General features: G+C 37.2%; 1 protein-coding gene across 2 annotated transcripts in view; it reads left to right on the top strand.

Annotated features, from left to right (window-relative positions):
• SEC24A (SEC24 homolog A, COPII component) overlaps window positions 1-17,850 on the top strand; it is a 69,049-nt gene that overhangs the window by 47,438 nt on the left and 3,761 nt on the right. For both annotated transcript variants that reach the window (XM_078450925.1, XM_078450920.1), the window contains 9 exons: window positions 434-640; window positions 1,954-2,074; window positions 2,392-2,550; window positions 4,979-5,152; window positions 6,589-6,699; window positions 10,499-10,674; window positions 13,466-13,603; window positions 16,476-16,580; window positions 17,137-17,229. In XM_078450925.1, coding sequence (XP_078307051.1) covers window positions 434-640; window positions 1,954-2,074; window positions 2,392-2,550; window positions 4,979-5,152; window positions 6,589-6,699; window positions 10,499-10,674; window positions 13,466-13,603; window positions 16,476-16,580; window positions 17,137-17,229 — 1,284 coding nt within the window. The remainder of the gene's footprint in view (window positions 1-433; window positions 641-1,953; window positions 2,075-2,391; window positions 2,551-4,978; window positions 5,153-6,588; window positions 6,700-10,498; window positions 10,675-13,465; window positions 13,604-16,475; window positions 16,581-17,136; window positions 17,230-17,850) is intronic.

The raw sequence follows: 17,850 nt of genomic DNA, 5'->3' as shown, positions 1-17,850 counted from the left end.
GGTATTACTAGTTGGCAAATTTACTGGCTATCTTAGACTTTTCAATAGGGAAGAGTTAAACTTGCTTTGGAACTGCAAAGAATAATGTGTGTAGAGGTGATTGAGAAGGCCATGTTTCATGGCATTAAAATAAAACAAATCTCTAACCTGTGATGGTTCTTTTGGATACATTTTGGACTTATAGTCTTGCTGGACTACTGCATGTGCAAGAACTGTAAGGCCCCAATTTTGATTTGTCTTGCTTGCCAATTTATAATGTTGACTTAAAATGGCTTTCTTGTCATTTGACCAACTTCATTGTTTACTGTACTGTCTGTAGATTCTCTGACCATCATCACAACTCGGTGTCTTGTCTACTGTATTAGTTACTGATTTTTTGTGAAAAAAAATTTTACTTGTAACACCTTTGAGTTTTCTTGCTTTATTTTACAAGCTTGTTCAAGATTTACTGAAAACTTTGCCACAAATGTTCACCAAGACCCTGGAAACGCAGAGTGCCTTGGGTCCTGCACTTCAGGCTGCCTTTAAGCTGATGTCCCCAACTGGTGGTCGAATGTCTGTCTTTCAAACACAACTTCCTACTCTTGGAGTGGGAGCCCTGAGACCGCGAGAGGAGCCCAACCAAAGGTCTTCTGCTAAGGTGAGGGTGTCATCACATGTATGTTACTGTACATGGTGGTGTTCTGCTCTGTCCCTTTGACCACAAAGCTTGTTTCTCATTTACTTTTCAGTTGTGGAGAGTAGGGAGTATAAGGAAATAGATAAAGCATTTCTCTTTTATGTCATAATTTCCATTTTATTACATTTTCTACCTGATTGACTCTTACTTTACTGTTGGGTCTTTAGCATGCTACTCACAATGCAGCCTGCCTTTGATGAGAAAGTCTGGCAGCTAAGGAATATGCCTTCTAGGGACAAAGTAGAACATGGATAAACACTAAAATGTAGTCATAGTTTGGTATACTGATTGCCATAGAATTGCTTTTAACACCTTGTATGTATAAACTTAATTTGAGATGAGTATTTTTCAAAAGATGATGAGAGTTGCCATGTGCTACAATTATGGTGTCAGTCCTGGAGTCTGTCTCCCTAAATTCTGCTTTTTAGATGTATGAACTTGAGTAGTTAATTTCTTTGCCCTTCTCTTTCCTTATGTTTATTTATAAATTGAAAATAATGGTAGTTACCTGCTTCTTATAGTAGTTCAAAAGGCTGAATGGATAATACACATGAATTGTTTAGAACAGTTTCCAGCATAGTAAACATTAAATCGATTACCGAAATTAGCATAATAGGTATATTTCTTTTTAAAAGTAAAACAAAATAGGGGCACCTGGGTGGCTCAGTTAAGCTTCTGACTTCAGCTCTGTCATGATCTCATAGTTTATGAGTTCGAGCTCTGCGTTGGGCTCTCCGTTATCAGCACAGAGCCCACTTCCATCTTCTCTCTCCTCTCTTTCTGCCCCTCCCCAGCTCACTTTCGCTCGCTTACTTGCTCTCTCTCAAAAGATAAAAAATAAAGGTAAAACAAAATAGAAAATAGTTAAGCAGTATATGTTTTTTTACTGAAAAAGTGAAAAAGTATTACAAAAATAAAGGATTTTTTTAGACTACCCCCAAGGCTACCTGTTAACATCTTGGTATATATAGATAGATTTTAAAATTTTATGACAATTTAGAGGCACCTGAGTGGCTCATTCAGTTAAGTGTCCTACTCTTGATTTCAGCTTAGGTCATGATCTCACAGTTTGTGCGTGGGTTCAAGCCCCACATTGGGTTCTGTGCTGACCTTGTGCAGCCTGCTTGGAATTCTCTGTCCCTCTCTCTCTGCCCCTCCCCTGCTCCCTTGAGCTCTCCCTTTCAAAATAAATGAATAAATAAAGTTTTAAAAAACATAAAAATTTTATGACAATTTAATTTAAAATTTTTCTTTATATAATTTATTATTAATAGGAAATTCACTTGACACCATCCACTGACTTCTATAAGAAATTAGCCTTGGATTGTTCTGGTCAGCAGGTAGCCGTTGACTTATTCCTTCTTAGTGGACAGTATTCTGATTTGGCTTCTCTGGGTAAGTTCTTCCTCATGACTATTTTTTTTTCAAATGAATGTGAAAATGGTATTTATATGATGATATTCCAAATAGAGGACAAAGTGAAGGGATTTTTATTCCTTTGGGAGAGTTAATCAGTCTACTATAAACCTTTTGGTCTTCTACTCTAAATATTTATAATAGAGACGTTTTTATACTATTTAAAAGAATGAAATTTTCTTTTCTGATAATACTTTGGAAGGCTAAGGAAGAATTGATTCAAATACCAGTAGTTTTTTTGGTGCAATCGTAGCACTTAATGGCAGGATTTTTTAAAAGTGTGTGTTCTCTTCCAGGTTGTATTTCTCGGTATTCAGCAGGTAGTGTCTATTACTATCCCTCTTACCACCATCAGCAGAACCCAGTACAAGTACAGAAATTACAGAAGGAACTACAGAGATACCTCACTCGAAAGATTGGCTTTGAGGCAGTCATGAGGATTCGGTGCACGAAAGGTGGGACTTTTATTTTTTAACATATGCATAGAAATGTTGCTTTTGATACCAGTAAATACACATTTTCAGCTAGTCTTATTTCATGTTTGCTCTTCTAAGATATTTTACTTACACTGATGGAATATGCAGTTAATAACAGATAAGGGGTGCCTTGCTTGTTCAGTTGGTAGACCATGGGACTCTTGATCTCATGGTTGTGAATTCAAGCCAACATTGGATGTGGAGCCTAGGTGAAAAAAAAAAGAATGGAGAAGAAACATTATAAAATGGAGACTCTTTTGAATATACCAAAAGCCACTGAATTGTACACTTTATGTGTAATTTTTATAAATTTTTTAGTGTTTGTGTTTGAGAGAGAGAGAGACAGGGAGGGAGGGAGAGAGAGAGGGAGAGATTGTGAGTAGGAGAGGGGCAGAGAGAGAGGGAGACACAGAATCTGAAGCATGCTCCAGGCTCTGAGCTGTTAGCACAGAGCCCAAGGTGGGGCTCAAACTCACAATGCGTGAGATCATGACATGAGCTGAAGTTAGAGGTTTAACCATCTTAAGCCATCCAGGCACCCCTATGTGTAATTTTTATGGTATGTGAATTATATCTAATTTTTAAAAATCATATCCCTCCTCTCCCCCACGCCCCACCAAAAATAGGCATGGATTTTTATTCCATGTCTTGAACAGAAACAGTAGTAGTGAAAGGTGTTTTTTTTAATAAAACAATTATTTTTTTAATTACAGTAAATATTCATAACAAAATTTATTATTTAACCATTTAAAAGTATACAGTTGAATGGCATTAAGTACATTTTCTTTTTTTGTTGTTTTGTTTTGTTTTGTTTTGTTTTGTTTTGAAGTACATTTTCATTATTGTGCCACCATCCCCACCATTGATCTTACAAATAGGAGATCTTTTTATTTGTGCTCTTCTCTATCTGCACTGCTACTAACCTTGCCTCAGTGTTGCTTTGGAAATAGTCTGAAAGTTTCAGAATGCTTTAATCCAGTGTATTTTTCAGGATAAATGCCTGTGACTGCTAAATGATAATAACTATTCTCTTAGGAAAATGGGAAATAATTCCAGATATTTTATTCCTTCACATTATCAACCTGGTTCTAATCTTTCATTCAAATTTTAAAATAATGTTGTTCTTTAAGAGGTGTGAAGCAATCATTTTTTTAACTTATTTTTTTTAATGTTTATTTATTTTTGAGAGAGAGAGACAGAGTGTGAGTGGGGGAGGTGCAGAGAGAGAAACACAGAATCCAAACCGGGTTCCCGCCTCTGAGCTGTCAGCACAGAGCCTGATCATGACCTGAACCAGAGTCAGACGCTTAACTGACTGAGTCACCCTGGACTCAATCTTTTTTTTTTTTTTTTTTTTTTTTGCAGTGGAAAGATTATATGAAATATGTAGCCAAAAAGAAAAAAAAAAAGATATCAAAAGATAAAGATCCACAACCTGTCCACTAGATAGATACTGAAATCTGTTGGTCAAACCATTTGCCAAATGGAGTTCTCTATTATCATTGTAATAAAAAGAAAAAATGATTGAGTGAAACAACTGGTAATAAAACATATGTAACATCTTAAGTAAAGTATCAAATAACACTTGTATAAGGCTGACACGTCTTCAAACAACTCAGCTATTAGTGTCACTCATAACCAGTTAGTTACCACAGTAGCTTCTTTGGGTTTCTGTTTATTTTTGTGCTCTGATTGGCTGGCTATAGATTGGAGGTTCCTAAAACCCTCTCTTTGGGTTCAATTTATTTGCTACAGAGCAGCTTACAGAACTCAGAGAAACATTTTATTTACTTGATTGCTGGTTTTTTATAAAAGGATATAACTCAGGAACAGCCAAATGGAAGAGATGTGCAGGGCAAGGTATGGAGAAGGCAAAGGGCATGAAGCTTCTGCAGCTTCCATGTTCTGAGTGTTCCACTCCTCCCAGATCTCCATGTGGGCACCAATCCAGATGCTCTCCGAAGGACCCCATCCTTTTGAGTTTTTATGAAGGCTTATTTACATAGTCATGATTGCTTAGCTTATTGGCGGTTGGTGACTGTATCGTCCTTTAGGTCCTCTCCCCTCCCTGAAGGATGTTGGTGGGGTAGGGGTTGAACTTAAAGTTCCAGCCTTCTAATCACATGGTTGGATCCTCTGGTAACCAGCCCCCATCCTTAGGTTACCTAGGTTCTTGCCAAAAGTCACTCCATCAACATAGCAAGAGACACCTTTGTGACTCTCACCACTTAGGAAATTCTAAGAGTTTAGGAGCTCTCTGCCAGAAATGGGTAAAGATCAAGTATATATTCTTATCATAAATCACAGTATCACATCTAAACCTTTAGATTTACTCTCTGCCAGTCTGATAAGTGACAGGGATAAAATGAAAATATATAAACGATTTTGATAAAGTTTTCTCTTCTAGGTCTTTCCATTCATACCTTCCATGGGAACTTCTTTGTTCGGTCAACAGACTTACTGTCTTTGCCTAATGTAAACCCAGATGCTGGGTATGCAGTACAGATGTCAGTGGAAGAGAGTCTTACTGACACTCAGTTGGTTTCCTTTCAGTCTGCACTCTTGTATACATCCAGCAAAGGTAAGGTGGGGTGTTTTGAGTGGGGGGAGGTGTGGATTGTTGTTGTTGTTTTTGTGGCAAAGGCATATAACATGAGATCTATGTTTTAAGAGATTTTTAGGTCTACAATCCAGTATTGTTAACTATAAATACAATGTGTTACAGCAAAGGGAAATTTTTAAAATTTGGTCACGTATTCATTGGCTTAGAATAATCTCCCTTACTTTTGGAGGTACTCATTTCTCTTAAACCAAAAGAATATATTTCTGATCTTAAGAGATTTGTTGCTATCCTTGGTAAAGCCAAGATGTGTGATTTTTATTTTCCTTAACCAATCGTATTTAACAGATACTTATTGAGAGTCTACTTAGTGTAAGGCTTACTCTTTAGAAAAAATCTTGGTATTTCCACGTTGCTTTTCAGAAAGATGTTACCAATCTGTGGTCTTACCAAGTGCCCTTTTCATTTTAGCCTTTGTGTGTGTGTGTGGTGTGTGTGTGTTTAGTTATTGTTGCTGATATGATAGGCTAAACATTATATGTTTTCTTTTGGCTATCATTATTCTGGTCTAGAATAGAAAATCTAAACAGTGTTACCCTTTATTGCAGATAGTTCTTCTTTCTAAAAGTAATTTGTATGAGCTCCTTATATGTACCTGTTCATTGGTCTTCATGTGTCCATATAGGTTGTAATATGGATATCATCTCTAGTTTTTTTATTTGTTCTTTTACTTTAGTGTTCCAGATCTTGCTGATTAGAAAATTTTTAAAAATTAGCTTGATATTTGATGCTTCCCAAAAGGTTTTCATTTTTATTTCTGTATTTATTGATTTTTATTATTGTGGGTAATAATTACCAAAAAAAATATATTAGTCGATTTCTTTTAAATTTTTTTCTGTGGTTAAAGAGGAAAGTATAAGATTTCTCTAGGCTTTAAATATCAAAACAGACTCTAGAATACATGTGGAAGGTAGTGTTTTTTAAGTTTATTTTTGGGAGAGAGAGAGAGCATGAGCGAAAATGAAGGGGGGACAGAGAATCTGAAGTGGGCTCTGCACTGGCAGAGAGGAACCTGCTTGGGATTCTCTCTCTCTCTCTCTCTCTCTCTCTGCCCCTTCCCCACTTGTGCTCTCTCTCTCAAAATAAATAAACTTAAAAAAAAAAAAAGAAAGAAAGTAACCAAAAGGTTTAGAAAAGAAATTTTTAAGAAGCGAACATGTTACCATAATTTATGGTTCCTTTTCAGTAATAACTTGAACAAAAAGAATTTTATAGTCAAAAAATGAAAGAAATAAAAGTTAATAGAGTTTTTACTCATTAAGGCTTTGAAACTATTTCTGCTTATTAAATAATCTTTTTGGTTCTAAATTGAAAAGAAGTGATTTTTCCAAGAGACTTGCATACAAGTTTTTAAATATAAGTTGTCCCTTACTGTCATTTATATGTTTTCCCCAAAGGTGAAAGAAGAATTCGTGTTCATACTTTGTGTTTGCCTGTAGTTTCAACTCTGAATGAAGTCTTTCTTGGAGCTGATGTTCAAGCAATTGCAGGGTTATTGGCCAATATGGGTAAGAATTGTTATCACCTATTGTAAATACTTCACAGATAATAACATTAGAAAAATCTGGAGAGTTTTATTTTGCTTTAAATTTTTTCTTAAATTTACCTTTAGAGAGAGAGAGTGAGCGTAAGTGGTGGAGAGTGACAGAGGGAGAGAGAGAGAATCCCAAGCAGGCCCCACAGTCAGCAGGGAGCCCTGTGCAGCGCTCATCTCATGACCCTGGGGTCATGACTTGAGTCAAAATCAGCATTCAGATGCTGAACCGACTAAGCCACCCAGGCACCCCTTATTTTTCTTGAAATAATTAGCTTTAGGGGCATCTGTGTGGCTCAGTCAGTTAAGTGTCCGACTTCGGCTCAGGTCATGATCTCCTGCCTAGTGACTTCAAGCCCTGCGTCAGGCTCTGTGCTGACAACTTAGAGTCTGGAGCCTGCTTGGGATTCTGTGCCTCCCTCTCTTTCTGCCCCTTCCCTGCTCATGCTCTTTGTCTCTCTCTCAAAAATAAATAAACATTAAAAAATAAATACTTAACTTTAAAGGTTTCATTGTTTTGGATTCTGTGTATGCCTCCTAAGTAACTACTTGAATGAAAGGAACTTTTTTTTTCTTTTATTTAAGCAGCTTTATTAAGATATAATTTATGTGCCATATCACTTAACCTATTTTAAGTCTGCAACTCTATTATCTATGATATATTTACTGAATTGTATGGCCATCACCTCAATCTAATTTTAGAACATTTTTATCATCCCAAAAAGAACCTCATGCCCATCAGCAGTAACTGCCCACTTCCTCTTTTTATCCCTCACCAGCTTTAGGCAACTACTAAACTGCTTCCTGTTTTATAATCTGCTTGTGGTGAATTTAAATAACCATATTTTACTAAATGTTCAATACTAAAGGTTAATAGCTTTCTTATGAGGTCTGTAACTTGGATTGCAAGAGACAGTGAAGTTATGTAAAGATCATTATTCTTGGAGTCATGGAATTTGAGATTGAAAACCAGTTTACTTTTCACACATAAGTTTGCATTCTTGGCCAGATCACCTGAGCTAGAATTTATTTATTCATACCTTCAGTTCTTTACTTCTGTCTCAGACATAGTTTAGTTGCCTCCTTGATTTTTTGTTGTTGTTTTTGCTTTTTTTCTCCTTGAGGAAAGATGTCGTTTGGTCCATTTACTTCAAACTCAAATCTGTCTATGATAAGGGTGATTACTTTTTTTTTTAATTTCCTATTGGTAAATTCTTTTTTTTTTTTTTTTTTTAAGTTTATTTTGAGAGAGAGAGAGTGAGCACGCATGAGCAAGGGAAGGGCAGAGAGAGAGGGAGAGAGAATCCCAAGCAGGCTCCACACCATTATCAAGGAGCCCATCTTACGGTTCTAGCTCATGAACCGTGAGATCATGACCTGAGCCAAAATCAAGAATTGTATGCTTAACTGATTGAGCCACCCAGGTGCCCCAGCAAATTTTTTCTTTAACAAAGCCTGATGAAGGCCAACCCCATTTTAGTTAGTCTCATATGCTGTTGAAAGTTAAAGATTGTGGGGGCGCCTGGGTGGCTCATTCGGTTTGGGCGTCCGACTTCAGCTCAGGTCATGATCTCGCGGTCCATGAGTTGGAGCCCCGCGTCGGGTTCTGGGCTGATGGCTCGGAGCCTGGAGCCTGCTTCCGATTCTGTGTCTCCCTCCCTCTCTGCCCCTCCCCCGTTCATGCTCTGTCTCTCTCTGTCTCAAAAATAAATAAACGTTAAAAAAAAAAAAAAAAAAAAAGTTAAAAGATTGTGACCTAAGAAATTTGAGGGTCATTGCCTTTATATTTTGTTCAACTAATACTTTTTACTAACAGTATGACCAATATTATCTTTATTATCATCAGCAAGAACTATATATTAGGTGGTATTTGTAGGTTTGAAAAAATCTGCACAATGGTTTGCTTCACAAAAAGTATTGGTTTTGTTACTAAATTTGGTTGATAGCATTATGGACATTTTTTCACATTTTATAAATTTTTTTTAAAAAATTTATAAATTTTTTTCACATTTGATAAAGATTTTATCAAAATCTTTAAAATCAGGATGTCTTCAATTGAAGTCTTAAGAGTTAACTGTTGATCAGGTGACAGTGGTCTTTATTCTTTCTTGGCTATATACAAATTTGGTTATAGCAGTTAATAACATCACTTTATTGATTGTATTTTAATGTTTATTTTTGAGAGAGAGGGAGAGAGGCCAGGAGTGGGGAGGGGCAGAGAGAGAGAGAGAGAGGTAGAGAAAGAATCCCAAGCAGGCTCTCTGCTGTCAGGGCAGAGCCCGATGTGGGGCTTGAACCCACGAACCGTGAGATCATGATCTGAGCCAAAGTTGGACGCTTAACCAATTGAGCCACCCAGACACCCCAGTATTGATTGTATTTTTGATATCACATGAATTGAGGTGTTTTTTTTTTTAAGCTTATTTATTTTGAGGGAGAGAGAGCTCAAGGAGTAGGGGGAGAGAGAGAGAGGGAAAGAGAGGATCCCAAGCAGGCTCCATGCCATCAGCACAGAGCCCCACGCAGGGCTCAATCTTAAGAACCGTGAGATCATGACATAAGCCGAAATCAGGAGTCAGATGCTTAACCGACTGATCCACCCAGGTGCCCCAACATAAATTTAGTTAGTTAGTTAATTAATTTATTATTTTTTAATGTTTATTTACTTAATTTTGAGAGAGACAGAGTGTAAGTAGGGTAAGGGCAGAGAAAAAGGGAAACACAGAATCCAAAGCAGGCTCCAGGCCCCAAGCTAACAGCACAGAACCTCATGCAGGTTTCAGACACAGGGACCACAAGATCATGACTTGAGCTGAAGTTGGACGCTCAACCGACTGAGCCACCCACATGCCCCTTAACTTTTTTTAATGTTTATTTTTGAGACAGAGAGAGAGAGAGAGAGCCAGAACATGAGCAGGGGAGGGGCAGAGAGAGAGAGAGGGAGGCCCAGATTCTGAAGCATACTTCAAGCTGTCAGCACAGAGCCTGATGCAGGGCTCAAACTCACAGCCGTGAGATCATGACCTGAGCCGAAGTCGGATATTTAACTGACTGAGCCACCCAGGTGCCCCATGAATTTAGTTTAGTTGTAGTTTAAGAACTCTCTAAAACAATTATGTGCTTTTAGTGTTTAAATTTTCCTTCAGGGGAAAAATTTTTTTTCCAGTATGCTGAAATGCATGTAAACAGAGTGGCATGACAGGTGATGAGAGGCATCTAAGTAGCTAAGAGCTCTTGCAATAAATATAGGGTAAAATTCTCTGTGAAGAAAGCATGTGCTTTAGTTGCAGACTTTTTTCTTTTTCTGTAGTATGTAAATAAAATGGTGGATTACTACTAATAACATCTTAGATTTGGGGTACCTGGGTGGCTCACTTGGTTGAGTTTGTAACCCTTGATCTCCAGGTTATGAGTTCAAGCCCCACATTGGGAGTAGAACTTATTTAGAAAGAATATTTCAAAATAACATCTTAGATTGAACAAAGAACAGTTTTGCCATCTTACAGGTAAGGAAACATACTCATGAGGGTTAGATTCTTTGCCATTTTGTCTTACAGTTAGGAAATAGAGAAGCATTTCAGCCAACTTTGATTTGACTCTTCAGACGATGTGCTTTGAGCTACTATGCTTGTCTCCTTGTGTATGTGATACATTGGAGAGGGAATTTGTATAATAAAAAAAAAAACATCTCTTCTATCTGTAACAGTGGGATAGAAGTGGGATAGCTAAACTTCTATCTTCTCTCTTGTTTGTTCCTGCCTTCCATCTGTTAGCTGTTGACAGGTCTGTGACTGCCAGTCTGAGTGATGCTCGGGATGCCCTAGTGAATGCCGTCATAGACTCTCTTTCAGCTTATCGTTCTTCAGTCCTAAGTAACCAGCAGCCTGGACTCATGGTTCCTTTTTCTTTGCGGCTTTTCCCACTCTTTGTGTTGGCTCTCCTTAAACAGGTAAGAGAGTTAAACCCAGAAACTAACACAATAATGTCATTAGCCCAAGTTTTTATCCTGTGAACCACTAAACATTGTATGTATAACTTTAAGCCAGTTAAGTTTTCTAAGCACAGGGATCCTGGCTTTTATTGGAACCTTGAAAAAATTTGTAACCCAAAAAAGTTTAAAAATACTGATTTAAAGGGTGTGCCTTATTTGTAAGAGATGTTCACAAGGTATTCACTTAAGTTATCAAAGATGTAAGTGATGTAAGTAATGATCAGTTTTCCGAAACAATCTTTTATTGCTAGAGCAAGAAGTCACACATGAAACTCTTCTTTTGGCTTTTTCTTGCTCCCTACAGTATCTCAGCCACATACTACTAAATCTTAGCTATGCCTTCTCATACCTGTGCCATGGGCTGCATTGCACTTTCCTCTTACTGTGTTTGAGCTCAAATGTTATCTCTCTAGCAGTTGCCTTTCCTTCTATGGTCCTGTAGAGTTTTTCATTTGATATTGTTATTTAATGATCTCCCCTGCCTGCCCTTTACCCATACCACCGGCTCCCCCTGCCCCGCTCTCCAAAAAAGAAAGGAAACTCTGGGCTGGTGGAGGAGACTTATTTTTCCAGAGTACAAAATCCAATGTCCAAGCTTATGTACTTCCTGTAACTTTCCCTTGTAAGTTTTATTAAAAAGCTCATGTTAATAAATCACTTAGGGTTACATCCCAGATTTCAAAACTGATCAAAACTACTCTGGATCTTGTCAATTTGTATACTTTTCTGAACTCCAGGATCTACCTGTCTGGTGTATGTCATCTCTTCTTAGGTGAGAAGGGTAACCCACTTACCCTAATAGGATGGCTTTTGGATCAGCTTCTAGTTTCTTTAACTCAAATTATGCATTTCTACTTCTGAATATAATGTAAATACATAGAAATTACATAAATACTTAAATTTTAACATTTAAAAATCTGAGCTTTTCCCTCTTCAGGTCTTTCCTTAATGCTGTCCTTTCGCTGAGGCCTGCCTTCCCTTACCTCCCCATTTAGTGTGCAACACTCTGTTACCATTCTAACCTACATTCTTTATCTGTCTTCCCTCCCTTATTTTTCCTCTAAAGCATTTAACACTGACATATCAGTATTTTGCTTATTTATTATTTACTCTTCTCTTACTAGGATTTTTTAGTTATAAGGACAGGGATTTTTATCTTTTTTGAAAAGTTTACCACTTTGTTTCAGCACTTAGAACAACAGTTCTTAGTACATAACAGGCTCTCAGTAGTTGTTGAATCAATAAATGAAATTTCCTTCTTCCATTTCCCATAATATTCTTTTTTCTTTCTTAGTGACTATCAACATACTAATTTAAAAAATCTTGAGGCGCCTGGCTGGCTTAGTTGGCGGAGTATGCAACTCTTGGTCTCATGGATATGAGCCCCACAGTGGGCACAGAGCTTACTTTAAAAAATCTTAAGAGCCTTGGAGTGCCTAGGCTGGCTCGATCAGTAGAGCATGTGACTTTTGATCTTGGGGTTGTGAGTTGAAGACACACTTTGGGTGTAGAGATTACTTAAACAACAACAACAACAAAAAGCCTTAAGAGCCTTTCTGATCTTCAGCTTCCTTTGTTTATAGTTAGTACACTTGTTTTAAGGCATAATCTCATTGCTCCTAGCTCTCTGCCTCTTTCTACTACTTTCCATCAATAGGAATGCTTAAAACCTTTTTTTTTTTTTAAACATTTTATTTTTTTTAAGTAATGGCTACACCCAATTTGGGGCTTGAAATTAGAATCCTGAGATCAAGAGTTGCATGCTCCTACTGACTGAGTCAGCCAGGTACCCCAGGAATGCTTAAAACTTTACCTCGAAACTTTTAGTATTCTCTATGAAGCTAATAGATCAGTTACAATTCACTACAGTAAAAACCAGTTACAACTCAGCAGTTCTTCCTGCCCACGGATCATGTCCCCGTGCTTTAATAAAATCACCTGTGGGAAAAAACAAAAACAAAAAACAGTTAAAACTCATTACTTATTAACTTTATTTTGCTAAGTAACTGTCCTCATTTGCATTATTGTATTATTATTTTTCCTAACTGATTTGTAAGCTTTATTGTATTGTTTATATAACTGAAGGAGAAACAAGGATAGTTAACCACCATTAGTCATCACCCAGCATTTATAAAACACAGGTCTTTGGTCCTTCATTTGTGTTTTCATTTTTTCATCTGCAATATAACCTTACCCTTCTCATGGTATTATTTAGATTTTTATGTCACCATCATTCTATGGTAGAGTGTTTAGATCCATTTCACTGATTAGGAAACAGAGAGATCCAGTGACTTTGCCATGGTCAGGTAATTAATTTCTTCCAGGTGGGGCTATAACCACAATTTAATAGATTTGTGTGACTTCTTAAAAGATACTTTTAGGGGCGACAGGGTGGCTCAGTCGGTTAAGCGTCCGACTTCAGCTCAGGTCACGATCTCACGGTCTGTGAGTCCGTGAGTTCGAGCCCCGCATTGGGCTCTGGGCTGATGGCTCAGAGCCTGGAGCCTGCTTCCGATTCTGTGTCTCCCGCTCTCTCTGCCCCTCCCCCGTTCATACTCTGTCTCTCTCTGTCTCAAAAATAAATAAACGTTAAAAAAAAAAATTAAAAAAGATACTTTTAAAAGAATAATTAACAGTAAATTTGCTAATTCTGTCTGAAGATACTCTTTTAACATCTGAGTTGGAAAGCTTTGTTTATATTTGTTGTTAAATACCCATTTTTTGGATGGGGGGTGGTTTCTTGTTATAGAAATCGTTTCAGACTGGGACAAACGCACGTCTAGATGAACGCATTTTTGCCATGTGTCAAGTGAAAAATCAGCCATTGGTCTACCTTATGCTCACAACTCATCCCAGTTTGTATAGAGTTGACAATCTTTCAGATGAGGTAAGATTGATTGCTTTTTTAGTGGCTTTTTCTTGGAGGTTTATAAGCCTAATTATATTGAGTCCATTGTAGAAATGAGGAAAGTTTTTATTCCTTCGCTAAGTCTTTGTAAGGAAATTTTGGTTTGGGGAAGCTCATGAGATAGTATCTCTTTTCTTACTAAATTATTATTTAAGATATTGAAGTAATAAATTTCCTTAAGTTTGTTTAAGACAAATCTGTAAAGGGGCATCAGGGTGGCTCAAGTCGGTTAAGTGTCAAACTTCAGCTCAGGTCAGGATCTTGCGGTTCCTTACTTCGAGTCCCATGTCGGGCTCTGTGCTGACAGTTTGAAGCCTGGAGTGTGCTTCAGATTCTGTGTCTGTGTCTCCCTCTCTCTCTGTTCGCTGTCTCCCCCTCCCCCCTCTCCACCTCCCGCTCTATCTCTCAAAAATAAATAAACATTAAAAATTAAAAAAAAAAAAAAAAGACAAATCTCTAAAGCGAATCTCCTAAATGTAAAGCCTATCTAATTTACTTATTTAAACAAATTGATCTGAAGGGAGTGTCCTGAGGGCGAAATTATATCTGAAAACCCCAGGTCAGTGTTTAGTGCAGCAATATTATTGATTTAAAAAATATTTAAGTTGTAACATTATTTGTCCTTTTTTTTCCCCTTTCTTTCTTTTGAAGTTCCCACTGAGATATTATTATTTACCTGAGTTAAAGTCAGATGCATGAAAATATCAAATCATAATCTTTCTTTCTAAAATTGTGATAGGGGCGCCTGGGTGGCGCAGTCGGTTAAGCGTCCGACTTCAGCCAGGTCACGATCTCGCGGTCTGTGAGTTCGAGCCCCGCGTCAGGCTCTGGGCTGATGGCTCGGAGCCTGGAGCCTGTTTCCGATTCTGTGTCTCCCTCTCTCTCTGCCCCTCCCCCGTTCATGCTCTGTCTCTCTCTGTCCCAAAAATAAATAAAAAACGTTGAAAAAAAAAATTAAAAAAAAAAAATAAATAAAATTGTGATCAAGTTAGGATATATATATGTACACACACACACACACATATATATATGTATATACATGTATATATATATGTATATATATATGTATATGTGTGTGTGTGTGTGTATAGGAAGCAATATTTTGGTTAAAAACCTTTCAAAGCTTAAAGAATTTACGATCTTGCATATATAAAGGACAAATTGCATATGAAATTTGAGGAGTCTTTGCATTGCCTCATTCTTTCATATGGGCCTTTACTTAGAAGACTAGAAAACAGAGCCACTGATAGCTTCTTTTCTTTCCCACCAGAAAAAAGTCAAGATTATTTTTTTCTTTCATATTTGAAAACCTCTAGAAATTTCTAAATAGCTGTATTGAGGCAGTGCATGGTCTTTCTCCTGCTTTTCACATGCCCTAAGGCAAGAAGTCTTAAGGTAATATGGTTAATAGTCCCTGTTAGAATTAAAGCCTCATGGCTAGAGGGGAAATACCTCTTGATAGGTCAGTATTTTATTTACTTCCTCCTTCTAAGGTTTAATCAAGTACCTAGATTAAATGGTTAAAAATTTTTGGGTCAAAAATTAAGTTATGAATATTTAAAGGTGTGTTTGTGTTTTCAGATAACAGTATGTCTATTAGAAATGAGAAACTTCCATTTCTGGCCTTAATAAATAAAAGATATGTCAAACTGAAAAGAACCATTAAGATATCATTTGCATTGGGCTTTTAATCCTCCCTCATTATGTACACATGACTTAAGCCACACAATCAGCCATTATTATTAACTAATTATACATAGATATTAGTTGCATTTATTGTATTTTATAATAGTTAAAATCAGAAGTTAATTTGGTTTTATTGGAATTCACAATGGGGTTTTTTTAGATAAGTGATAAATATTTCTTCATCTTCTTCATATTTAAATACGAATAACTGATTTACCTAAGTAAGTTTCAAAGTCTTGGAATTAACATTGGAATTAAAATTTTAATTGTGACTCCAGATTACCATGTCAACAAAAATTTTTGGAATTCAAAGGTTTGGTCAGAGGCCAGGGAAAGCTTTAGTGTTAAACACTTTACAAACCAGGAGATGCAGCCTTCCAAACAGAAGTACACTCTGAAGGAGGAAGGATTTCAGCTCAGGGTTACGTAGGCACAAACTGCAAGTTCTGGGTTCTTATTAGGAGTTGGTCAGACTGAGGTCCCAAACTGCGACTTCAGGAGCAGGTTGACAAGCAGGATACAATTTAGTGTTTCTGGTAGCAGCTTCAGGATATGGCAGCTGCTGGAGGGTGTGATAAGATTTGTGGCAGGGTCAGCAAATTTTCCTGAATTTTATGTGGGCTTGTCAACTCAGGCTGTGTTGACTAGTTTTGTTCCTCAATGATCATTTGGCCTGATAAAAATTTTAGCTTTTCTGGGATGCTTGGGTGGCTCATTCGGTTAAGTGTCTGATTCTTGGTTTTGTGTGCTCTCTCTCCCTCAAAATAAATAAACTTTAATAAAACAAAATAAAATTTTAGCTATTCTCCTTTGACATGAAGGAACCCATCTTGTCTGTTAGCCGTTGTCTAATTATTGGGGTATTTTGTTCTCAATTATTATCTAGTAAAAGCTTTAACTTTTGGGGGCACCTGGGGTGCTCATTTGGTTAAGCATCTGACTTCGGCTCAGATCATGATCTCATGGCTCTAGAGTTCAAGCCCCGTATGGGGCTCTGTGCTGCCAGCTCAGAGCCTGGAGCCTGCTTGGGATTCTGTGTCTCTTTCTCTGCCCCTCCTCTGCTCGTTCTCTCTCTCTCTCTCTTTCAAAAATAAATAAATGGTAAAAAAATAGTCTTTTAAATAATAAAAAATAAAAGCTTTAACTTTTCTGTCTAATTTCTCAGGGAGCACTCAACATCAATGATCGCACCATACCTCAGCCGCCTATTCTTCAGCTTTCCGTGGAGAAGCTGAGCAGGGATGGAGCTTTCCTCATGGATGCAGGCTCTGTGAGTTAGTCTGACTGATCTGGATCATTCCCTCCATGTACTAGTACACATTCATTCCCTGTAATATCTTCTTTTTGGGGGCAGATTATATGCTATTTAATCTCTATTTTTGTGTGAGCCACATTCTCCCTTCATAGCCTCTTTTCATGCCAAGCATAAAATGTCTCATCATGCTTAAAACTGATTATTATTAGTTCATTTGAAGTCAGTACAATTTCACTAACCATATTTATTATTTTGATCTTTTAAATCATACTCAGTGCTGGGAGTGCCTGGGTGGCTCAGTCGGTTGAGCCTCCAACGCTTGGTTTTGGCTCAGGTCATGATCTCACAGTTCCCTGAGTTCCAGCCCCACATCTGGCTCTGTGCTGACTACAGAGTCTGCTTAGGATTCTCTGTCTCCCTCTCTCTCTGTCCCTCCCCTGCTCATGCTCTCTTGCTCTCAAAATATATAAATAAACTTAAAAAAAACACAAAATTATACTCAGTGGTAAAGGTTAGTCAGCAGCAGACTGTTAAAATGCACATCTCAAAATAATTTTCTTCCTGTCCCCAGGTATTGATGCTTTGGGTTGGAAAAAATTGTGGACAAAATTTTCTCAGCCGAGTTCTAGGAGTTCAAAACTATGCATTAATTCCACAAACTATGGTAAGAATTTATTAGAGTGATTATAGTAGACTTAAAGGGCATTTCAAATGTGGCAAAATCATGAACATCCCATTTTAAATCAAAGTTTTTCCAGAAAATAAAATGCTGCCACAGATTATGTTTCCCTTCTAATTGGGAACATAAAATAGTCATTTTATGTTTTAAAGGCATTCTTTGGATTATTTTGCATCAATGACTTAGTTGTTCTTATGTGTCTATGACAATAGACTATTTTAGGAAGAAAGTAATGAATTTAGTTAATGCCCCCCCCCCCCAAAAAAAAAGAAATAGTTTTCTAGAATTAGTGTTAATGTTGTAGTTTTTGTGTTTTTGTGTTTTTGGCAAGTGATTTCATTGATCTATGACAAGGTCCTTTTAACTGCTGCTTTAGAGTAAGAACTGATCTAATTGCCACACAAGCAAATAACTTGTGATCAGTGTCAGTTGGATTAATATTTACTATTGAAGAAAATAACAATAAACTCTGTCAATAGCTCTGTCACCTTGGACAAGTCACTAACAGCCTTATCTGTAAAGTAAGAATATTGTTGCCTATAGAGGAGTAACTGAAATGATCCGTGAGACAGCATTTGTTAAGCTATAAAGCATTTGGATAAGTTT

This window comes from Panthera onca, chromosome A1 (genome assembly GCF_046562875.1).
Source record: "Panthera onca isolate mPanOnc1 chromosome A1, mPanOnc1 haplotype 2, whole genome shotgun sequence".
Classification (NCBI taxonomy): domain Eukaryota; kingdom Metazoa; phylum Chordata; class Mammalia; order Carnivora; family Felidae; genus Panthera; species Panthera onca.
This window is presented reverse-complemented; position numbering and strand designations above follow the sequence as displayed.